This window comes from Electrona antarctica, assembly GCF_951216825.1.
Source record: "Electrona antarctica genome assembly, chromosome: 1".
NCBI classification, from domain to species: Eukaryota; Metazoa; Chordata; class Actinopteri; order Myctophiformes; family Myctophidae; genus Electrona; species Electrona antarctica.
Genome location: NC_136806.1, coordinates 40,033,214 through 40,044,091, shown reverse-complemented (window position 1 = coordinate 40,044,091; position 10,878 = coordinate 40,033,214). Strand labels below are relative to the sequence as shown.

The 10,878-nt window shown below is 45.4% G+C and overlaps 1 protein-coding gene across 1 annotated transcript in view; it reads left to right on the top strand.

Annotated features, from left to right (window-relative positions):
* The first annotated feature begins 8,215 nt into the window (after window positions 1–8,215).
* The window catches only part of LOC306923776 (connector enhancer of kinase suppressor of ras 2), a 133,456-nt gene continuing 130,793 nt past the window's right edge, over window positions 8,216–10,878 (top strand). The window contains exon 1 of the mRNA XM_079502073.1: window positions 8,216–8,366. Within this exon, the coding sequence (XP_079358199.1) occupies window positions 8,303–8,366 (64 nt within the window). The 5' untranslated portion in view covers window positions 8,216–8,302. The remainder of the gene's footprint in view (window positions 8,367–10,878) is intronic.

Below are 10,878 nucleotides of genomic sequence, written 5' to 3'. Positions count from 1 at the left end.
GTTGCCACAAAAACAGCTTTGGGGAAATGACTTTTCAGAAACATGTTTCTAAAGTTACACTTTCCCACATACAGCTTGATAGTTGGAAATCTAACTATCTAAGGATAGTCTAATCAAAACATCAAATTATTTTTAGATTAGGCCTGGATGTCTTGTTGTTTTGGGTTTTTTGCCTGTCTGTCAACATTTTCAGTCATGAAACGGCAGGAGTCGTGTTACAGAGTTCCCACAGCAATGCAATTTATGAATGGATCATTGTTGTCTCTAAACCCAATACTTAAAACAAAGATGTAAAGTGCATAGATTTAACCTATTAATCAGTATTGTTCAAGATTCATGGGATCATTTGTCATCCTCAACTTCAAGTTGTTTCTCACATCACAGGTTTACAGGAGTAAAAGAGTGGGTGGAATTGTTCATACAAGCTCAGCTCCATGAAGTCGCTTTGCAGTTAGAAACATAATGAAGGGTTCAACAAGGGCGGTTTCCTGACCTCGAAATTTAAAAGAATTCTTCTAAATCCTCCAGTTTTTCTAAAATAAATATTTTCACGATTTTTCAAAAATAGCAGACCTACAAGCTCGTAGCGCACCACTCGATGGCGCGCTATGAGCTTGTAGATCTGCTATTTTTCAATAGCTAAATTATAACATAATGTTTAAAACACCAAAAGGGGTTCCCGCCCAAAATGGGTTAAGACAGAAGCATTATTAATGATAATAACAATAATAGTAAACAAAGTACAATAACAACGGGGGGGAAACAAATAATCAATCAAAAAGATGCAGCCCTATAGCATTAAAGCATTTAAAGGTAACGCGGCTGTGCACAATGTTCTTACTATATAAATATCTATTATAAACATCTGCATAGAAAAGCTGTGAAGTGACCTGTGCCAGTGTCCTTGGGATTGTTCAACACACAATAGAGAAAGAAACCAAAGAGAAAAGACATACATTACTTTTGACACAGTGACCCCTGTAAAAATGGCCCCCCCCCCCCACCTTTCTACTTGTTTATTATTGTTTGTCAATAAATGTTTCGATGAATTGAATACAGTGCACAGGACCCCAATGGAAACAAGCCATAGTACTTTCTTGGGGTTAATCTTTTGAGCATCCTTTTGTATAGAACTGCACTTTCTGTGCTTTTCTTGAAAACTATTAATAAAGTATTTAATCAATAAGTGATTGGTCAAAATATAATGGATGATGATGAATATCACACTCTCTTGTGCAAGAAGACAGAACATATACAATATACATATTGTCAGCCAATTACAATGTCACGTTACCCCTGTGATCATGCGTAAGTAATTCGGAGGGGATAAATTGGAGGGGTTATATTGAAAATGTCTATAACGCTTGAATAGTCTTCTGCCCCTGCAAGGGAATTTATGTCTTTATAAACGATTGTAAAACATAGATTGGTTACGTAACCAACAACAGCCAATTAGCTACTACAAACCTTATGCAAAGCTCGGCCAATCACAGCAGAAGTTAGGTAGGTTACTCCGGAAGAATAATAATACAAAAGTGTGACAATAACTATAGTCTAGTTGCCCTTTGGGCAACCACACTAATAATAATAATACCACTCGTGTGAAGTGAGGGGCGCACTTATCATCGTACATCATCATACATCATCTCATTCCAGCCAATCAGAATTTGTGTCCTCCCCTTCGTCTCCAATGTTTGTGTTACGCAATATTTGTGTTTACACAAACACTCAAAATTGTCCATTCATTGTCAATGGCATTTAATGTTTGTGTTAGGACAAAGGTTGTGTTTTCACACACACTAAAAGCTGGACATAGCCCCTCAAAAAGAAAAACCTTTAGCAAAAATTGGACTCCTGGTGGTGCTATACAAGGCCGATGTGAAAAATTGGGGCCAGAGGGAGTGTGCAAACTGTGCATGCAAAGTCTCACGCCGATCGGTCCAGTTATACGTAAAAACGTGAATTGTCCTGTTATCACGCCACCATGAGAATTTCTGCAAATTAAAAAAAATAATTAAAACAAACGGTGCAAACACAAACAAAAAGATATTAACTTTTGAGACATGACTGGTTATTATTAAAGATGGCCGGCCGGCGTTGCTGGCTCAGGGGTAGAGTGGCCGTATGCCCGCAAGGTTGCCAGTTCGAACCCGGGCTCCCCCAGAGTTAAGGTCCCTGCACACAGAGTGCGATTTCGGATTTTTAGCTGTGTTTTCCGAAAAACGTGTCCAGTGTGCAACCACCTTTAGTGTCGAAGTGTCCTTGAGCAAGACACTGAACCGCGAATTGCTCCTGATGTGCTGGTTGGTGCCTTGCATGGTTTCCGCCGCCATTGGTGTATGAATGTGTGAATGTAATGCATAATCTATATGTAAAGCGCCTTGGATAAAGGCGCTATATAAATGCACCATTTACCATTTATGTCCCTTTAATTAATTCAGTAATCAAATCAATTTCTGCCTACTAAGGATATTATGGATGAAATTATATCTACCCTGCTAAAGGATTCAGGCATTGGATTTGTGTGATGTTTGGGGCAGAGGTTCTGCTATGGCCTCCAGGTAGTGTGTGTGTGTGTGTGTGTGTGTGTGTGTGTGTGTGTGTGTGTGTGTGTGTGTGTGTGTGTGTGTGTGTGTGTGTGTGTGTGTGTGTGTGTGTGTGTGTGTGTGTGTGTGTGTGTGACGGACGGACAGTGGCGCAAACAGTCTTGGCCACACCGCCAGCCTGGCGGAGACAACAACAAATGAATGAGGTATGTAATGTAACTCAGTGGATCAGTGTGAGGTGGGAGAGTGTTGTACTGTACTGTATGAGTGATTAGTGGTTAGATAGAAATGGTGAGAAACAAAGAAACTCACACAACCAAACCAAAATGGGCACTTAGCCCAGAGGAGAGAGATAGAACGACGCTTGGCCCTGTTGAACTGTTCATGGCCTGCAGCTGGTTAGAGGCCTTTAACTGAACCACTTTGAGATTTTTGAGACACCAGAGTGAGTGGTTAAATTAAAGGCCTCTAACAAGCTGCAGGCCATGAACACATAAGCTACCTGTGTTAAGTAAATTAAGAAGAGCAACGGTTAGTTTATGGATACTTGGAATAAGCATACTGGTAACATAGATAATGTTATGGGGAAGTGAAATGGCTGACCGGAAGGCAAGCATTCTTTCCTGTTTTAGTAGTACATGTCGCTGCAATAGACTTAAGGACTTAAAGATGGGGTGAAATGGCTATTTGGAGCATTTTATTTTGTAGTTTTTTAACCAATCAGAACGTCTTATCCCTCCAGGCTATGTGACGTTGCTCCCATACGCGCGTGATGCGTGCACACATGCCGATTGTCTGTAAACAAGGTCAGAGAGAGACAGGCAGCAACGCTCATGGCCTAACCTATAATGTTTTCAGATACATATTTTAGCGTGATGATTAACTTTAAAACGAGTAATACACGGTCTGCATGGATGTCACCTTGAATGAGACTAAAAACGGAGTATTTCTGTAATCAAGGACGATGCCGCAATGGGAATAAAACAGGTCAATTTAATCAAGATTCATATGCATGTGAGCCTCGACACGTCATCACCATGCTCCATACGTGAACGCTATGTTTCATACGTGAACACACGCAATGATATCAACGGCCCAGCGAGTTGACGTATGGCCCATAAGCAATCCCAATTCCAACCCGGAAGAACGCCTCATGTGCTGGGTGAGCAACTCAATGGGTGCGTTCGGAAATGCGCCCTGAACGCACTGGTGTGCTCTCTTGTCGTTCGTTTATTCAGTGCACTCAGTGCGTTGTCGTTCGAAAATCCAGTGCGCTGCGCACCGAGTGTGCCGAGTGCCGAGTGCCCGCACTGAGCGACCCTACCCTGAAGCTGGGGTTGTCCAGTGTGAATGCGTCACAGCTGTGGTCGTTCGTAAATAAGGCACACTGAACGCACTCTGTGACGTCACCGCTCACCACACTCAACAAACTGACCACATTCCCGGTGCGCATTTCCGAACGCACCCAATGCAAGTGGATGAGAGGAGAAATCCGGTTATGACATTGAGGGGGCAGAAAACAGCCCAGTCACGTCCCGTGGTTCATGTACTCGTGCGAGCCCATAGACTCCAATGCATTCCGTAAACTTCCGGAGTCCCTATTCGCCAATAGAAGTCTATGTAGAAGAGCCGCCATTGGACTCTCCCCATGAAGTGCACTCAGTTGTCGTAACTCTGTCTTGGTCTATGGCTCTGGTTCAAAGGTAAGTAATTCAAATTTAATTTTTATTGACTTTTGATATAAAAATACGGAAAAATGTAAAGTTTCCCTTTTTATGCATCCATTTTTAGGTGTGCCCATATGATGACCACAGAAATGTTCTAAAAGTGTGAAAAACGTATTTTTAATTTCAGTAGGTCTTTAAGAATGTTGCATCTATACAACATAGAACTCCATATTTTAAATAAGTTTGACCCCTCAAGATCTCCATTATGCTCAAAATGTAAAGATAAATACTTTAATTCTGGTTCTCAATTTCCAAACAGGCAAATATTATTTTTAAATGCAAAATTTAAAAGAAACCAGGTCTATTTCTGCTTAACCTTCCAGACCGGACCCTGTCCCTGAACTTATCTAATATTATGCTTCTCCAATAAAGGAATCGGATAAACCACCAACTCGTACCATCTGAGCCATCAAAATATGACCCCAAAATATGACCCCCCATTCAGAAAACATTTCGTGTTTGAAATAGACACTCGTGCTTTCTAAGGTGTGATTTGGGGCCATAAAGATGAATACAAAATGTTGTGTGTTGTGTTTGATTCACTGGTCATGTTCTGGTCTAGTGTGCAACCTATATGTAACTGATGTTTTCTCCTGGAGTTTAACTCTGTAACATTCAACTGAAAAGTTGGATACCTCTCTAAAAGTTGTGCCTTGAAGCAAAAACTATACTTTCAGATTTACTCAGATTTGCAGGGATAACTTGTTATCACTTAACAATCTGTTGACTTTTTTTAACTCGTTTTCTAGAGAGCGACTAACTGATTCTAAGCACTCACCTGTCACCAGTAAAGCAGAATCATCTGCATACAAAAATAAAGGACATGAATAGGCTGCATCCATGTCATTAATGTCAAAAATAAAGGACCTATTATGCTTCCTTGAGGAACTGCAGGTGAGTTTTTTCGGCTCCGAGAACAAACCACCTGTTTCGACCAGTTGGAATCTGTCTGAAAGGTAGGACTGTATCAGTGACAGAGCCTCCCTTTTAAAACCTATTGCCTTTAATTTATATAATAATATACCTTGCCATTGTCAACTTCCTTTTTTATCAGGTCAGTTAGGTATAGTAGGCAGGACTCAGTAGAGTGTGACTGTCTAAAACCTGACTATAAGTCATATAAAATGTCAAACTGATTTACATAATTTGAAATCTGTTCGTGAATAACTTTCAAATATTTTGCTAAGAATGCTTAAAATAGATACTGGCCGGTAATTACTTACATCATCCCTCCTGCCTTTTTTATGTAGGGCAGTAACTCTGGCCTTTTTAAAATCATGAGGCACCTTTGCTTGGGCGATTGAAAGATTTATAATGTGAGCTATCACCTCAGCTCCATCCCGCAAACAAGTGGCAGGGATGGCATCTAAGCCTGTTGCTTTGGCAGCATCTACCGGTAATCCTCTTAAAATATTTGCAACTGTTTCATTTAATATTTGTGAGAAAGAGAACTGCTCTTTCCCTATGCCTTTGGCCTCATAATAATAATTTACTTGGGTTTCTCCATATTCACCTCTACATTCATTGTCAATGGGAATTTAATCTTTGTGTGACAAAAATAGCCGATTTGCTCGTCTACATATGACGTAAATTCTACCTACCGACCTACCTACCTACCTACCTACCTACCTACCTACCTACCTACCTACCTACCTACCTACCTACCTACCTACCTACCTACCTACCTACCTATACCTACCTACCTACCTACCTACCTACCTACCTACCTACCTACCTACCTACCTACCTACCTACCAAACCTAACAGGGCTGGACTGGGACATACATTCATTTTGGAAGGCATTTAATGCCTTTCCAATATGGAAAAAAGTGACTCACCTAATGTAATTTTCTTCCCTTGAGCTCATCACAGCCTGTAATAGGCCTACATATTGCTCATACAGTCCAAGGTTGCTGCGTACTTGCATATCAAATCAAGAAGTAATCAAGTGTCTTCAATGAACAGACTATAGTCAGGACACAGAAATGCTGTCCACAGAAATAACGGCTTATATCAATGCATGGAGCAGATGAGCTCTCTCTTTCAGGCACTTGTGGGGGTGTGCACGCGACACACACACACACACACACACACACACACACACACACACACACACACACACACACACACACACACACACACACACACACACACACACACACACACACACATAGTAGAAATTGTGATTTGTCATGAAAAATTGTAAAAGCTCAAGTATAGCTCTTTATTCGTGTGGTTGCCCATACCCGGAAATTCTCCCGATAGCCAATCCAAGACTGTGGGCATCAGACCCGTGGCCTTTTAGCTGCTGTACAAGACATGTAATCACAACCCCTACAAAACGTCCTCTGACTGCTCTGTGTAGAGTGTTTCTCAAAGTGGGGTCCCCATGTCCCTGGGACTTACAGGGGGTCCCCACCTGAATGAGTTTAACTACATTGCCTATTTGAAAATAGCCAGTCTACAAGCTCACAATGCCTTGCGATGCGGCGTGTTATGAGCTTGTTGATCTGGTATTTTTAACAAATATTCTTAAAAATCTCAAAAACGTGTTGTGTTAAAACATGCTTATGTGATGTGATGCTGTATCAATTTGGAGGGCCTAATTGACACGAAAAGTTCTGGTATATAAGACATTGAATATATTCAATAGAGAGTATGCACATGCTTAAAGTGAATGGCACATCGAGTGGCAAATCGAGTGACAAAGCAACAGGCAAAGTGAGTTTAACATCGTTTAATGTTGTTTAATGCAATCAGATATGACTTTTCTGTGTGGATGTATGGGCTGTCAAGGCCAGAAAGTAGTTTTTTTGCCACTCAGTAGGCGTTCCTGCATAACTTCCTGGTTTGATGATGATGTCACGCGCATACCCTCTATATTGAACCACTATGCAGGTTCTAAGACTCATTGTAACTGTCTACATTTTGTCTATCGATGTCTTAGCTTGATTTCTCCATCGATCTAATAATAATAAAGCCTATCTTTTTTGGAGGACGGAGGTGAGGTGATGGTGATGGTGATTGTGTGTGTGTGTGTGTGTGTGTGTGTGTGTGTGTGCGTGTGCGTGTGCGTGTGCGTGTGCGTGTGTGTGTGCGTGTGTGTGTGTGTGTGAGAGAGAGAGAGGGCGGGGGGGACGGGACGGGACGGGACGAGTTGTCTTTCCAGAGTCAATGACGTCAGTGGTGTTTAAGGTGCTCACCAGGGGGCGCTGGGGCCACAGATTACAAACGAGGCAGCACTCTCTCCAGCTGATGACAACCTCCTCCCCAGTTTGTACGAACTTAATACAAATGTGACATAATAAGACCTAGGTATGTCTGTCTATCTGTCTGTCTGTCTGTCTTGTGGAATACAACACAACAACATGTCACATAGAATAGTGCCTGTATTTGTTATAAATTACGTTCTTGAGTTGAGTTAAGTTGTTTACTTGGCAAAGGGGTGACAGAAAGAAAAATGACAATTTTGTCACCTCCTTTTCTGAGAGAGAGAGGGTGGAATCGTGGATGGGGTGGGGTGGTTGGTTGGGGGGGGGGGCAGAGAGAAAGAGAGAGAGAGAGAGCTTTCCCTATATGGTGTGGTGTGTGCGTTGCAGCATTCCCTGGGTCTGGGAGAGTGGTGGTCCTTGTGATGCAGCAGCGAGAGGAGGAGGAGGGGAGGGGTTGCTCCATCACTGAATCCACTTCTCACTGCTGGCGGGAAGGCACGAGAAAGAGAGAGAGAGAGAGAGAGAGAGAGGGGAAGATATAGTCAGAGAAAGCGAGAGGGAGCGTGTGTGTGAGTGTGACTGTGTGTGTGTGCGTGTGTGTGCGCGTGAATTGCACCACCGTCCGCATCCCCGCTCACCGTTTCTGCAGGCGGCCATGCTCCTCCGATGGAGAGAGTAAAATTGCCTTCCACTGTTCTTTTTTATTTTTTTCCTTCGTGGACGTCCTCACCAAGTGGTTCCAGATGTGACTGACGGGTCGCTTCGTGTCGTCATTTTTTGAGTCCTGTTATTCTAATCTCGGAGAGACTGTGACAACATGGCTCTGGTTATGGAACCGATAAGTAAATGGACACCTAAGCAAGTCCTGGACTGGATGAAAGGTAATTGTGGACGTCCGCTGCTGCATCAGGCTGATGATGATGATGATGATGATGGTGATGATGATGATGATGGTGAATTGGTGATGATGATGATGATGATGATGATGATGATGATGATGATGATGATGATGATGATGTAGCCAGTGAAGGGCCACACGTACAGTGTGAGTGTGCGTGCGTGCCGTGCATGTGTGTTGGAGAGGGGGGGTAATCTTAATGTTAATCTGCATGCCTATCTGCTTATACTGTAAGTGGCCATGTTGTGGAGATTGATGTAAATTAGGTATAAAGCGGCTTGTTGAAGTACGGTAGCTAGCCTACCGCGGTAGGTAATAATCACACACGTCTGTGAGCAGCAGCAGGGACTCTGTCATGTTGCCTGTGTCTTCAGAGCAGCAGCCCGGCGCCAAGCCAAGCCTATAGGGCTGCATGCAGGCAGCTGCCTATAGCTGCAGCCCACACAACGCTCTCATCAATGAAATGTGCTACATTAGCCCCCCCCCCTCCCCCTCACTCTCTCTGCCCCCCCCCCCCCCCACGATCAATGACATGTTGTAAGGCCTTGCCCATCTCACGTAGACTGTATTGGATGTGCAACATTCTGTGTGTGTGTGTGTGTGTGTGTGTGTGTGTGTGTGTGTGTGTGTGTGTCAGTGTGTGTGTGTCAATGCGTATGTATGCGCGCGTGTGTGTGCGCGCGCGTGTGTGTGTTTGTGTGTGCATGCGCACACACAAACACACACACACACACACACACACACACACACACACACACACACACACACACACACACACACACACACACACACACACACACACACACACACACACACACACACACACACACGCCGCCCCCCCCCCATAGTTGGGGTCCAGCACCACGGACAGCGCTCAGCCTGACTGGCCATATAAGGAAACCGCAACGAACAGTCGCTTTTAAAGCGTTGCTTCAATGCTTCAGAGGCGAGAGAAGCCTCCCTTTGAACTAGTCTGTATGAATGAGTAATCACTAATCATGCGTGGGAGTGCATTTTGTGGAGGGGGGGATACACACACAGACACACACGCGCACGTACGCACCCAAGGGATGGGGTAGTTGGGGGTTGTCCCGCAATCCTCCATTCCACTTGTGAGAGTGTCGTATATTGCACGAGGCAAAGCTGTGCAAAAGACCTTCATGTGGATACGTTAGTTAGCTGATGTAATACGAGTTTTGGGTGTGAAGGTGGTGATGTATTTGGGATGTGGAGGCATGAAAAGCTGATGTATTTGGGTGGTTTTTGGTGTTAGGAGGGTGATGTTATATTTGGATGTGGCTGTCAAGGTGATGTTGCATTTGGGTGGTGTTGGGTGTTAAATATGATGTTGTAATTGGGTGGTGTTTGGTGTTAAAGGTGATGTTGTATTTGGGTGGTGTTAGGTGTTAAAGCCAGTGATCTTTGGGTGGTGTTTTGATGTTAGGGTTGTCAAGATAGCAGGAAAGTTCAAATATTCGCATTTATTAAAGCACGAAATACTTAATTGTAGCTTCAAGCTCAGGAAAAGTCCAGGGCTGGGCACAGGAATCAGGTGGGCGGCCTGAATGATGGACCAGGGTTGAGTAGGTGTCGTCTGGGGGACGGCAAGGATGCTGGGATGAGGCCGCATCAATTGGTGGGCGGCCCGGACGCTGGGACAAGACGACGTCTGGTGGCCGACCTGGAGGCCGGGCCTGCAGACTCAGGAGGAGGGGCTGCAGGCGGGGCTGCAGTCAGAGGAGACGGAGCTGCAAGCGGAGAAGACGGGGCTGCAGGCAAAGGAGACGGAGCTGCAGACATGTGGGAGGAGGGGCTGGGGCTAGAGACTCACTGGAGGTGGAGCTGCAGGCACTGGAGGCAGAGCTGCAGGCAGGACTGCAGGCAGAGGAGACGGAGCTGCAGGCGGAGAAGACGGGGCTGCAGGCGGGACTGCTGTCAGAGGAGATGGAGCGGCAGGCGGAGAAGACGGAGCTGCAGGCGGGACTGCAGTCAGAGGAGACGGAGCTGCAGGAGGCGAAGACAGGGCTGCAGGCAGAGGAGACGGAGCTGCAGACTGCAGGCGGAGAAGACGGAGCTGCAGGCGGGACTGCAGGCGGAGAAGACGGGGCTGCATGCGGGACTGCAGGCGGAGGAGACCACACTGGAGGCGGAGCTGCAGGTGGAGGAGCAGACACTGGAGGCGGGGCTGCAGGCGGAGGAGCAGACACTGGAGGCGGGGCTGCGGGCGGAGGAGCAGACACTGGAGGTGGGGCTGCGGGCGGAACTGCAGATACTGGAGGTGGGGCTGCGGGCCGAACTGCAGGCATTGGAGGCGGAGCTGCAGGCGGAACTGCAGGCACTGGCAGCTGAAGGAAGCAGCTGACCAGAAGGTCCAGGACCAGAGCTTCCATGACCTCAGGTTGACACCAGTCACCACTGGAGATGACCGACAAGGGCTCTGGTTCGGCTGATAGGGCTGTTGAGGGTGCAGAGGGCGCAGGCAGGACATCTAGGGA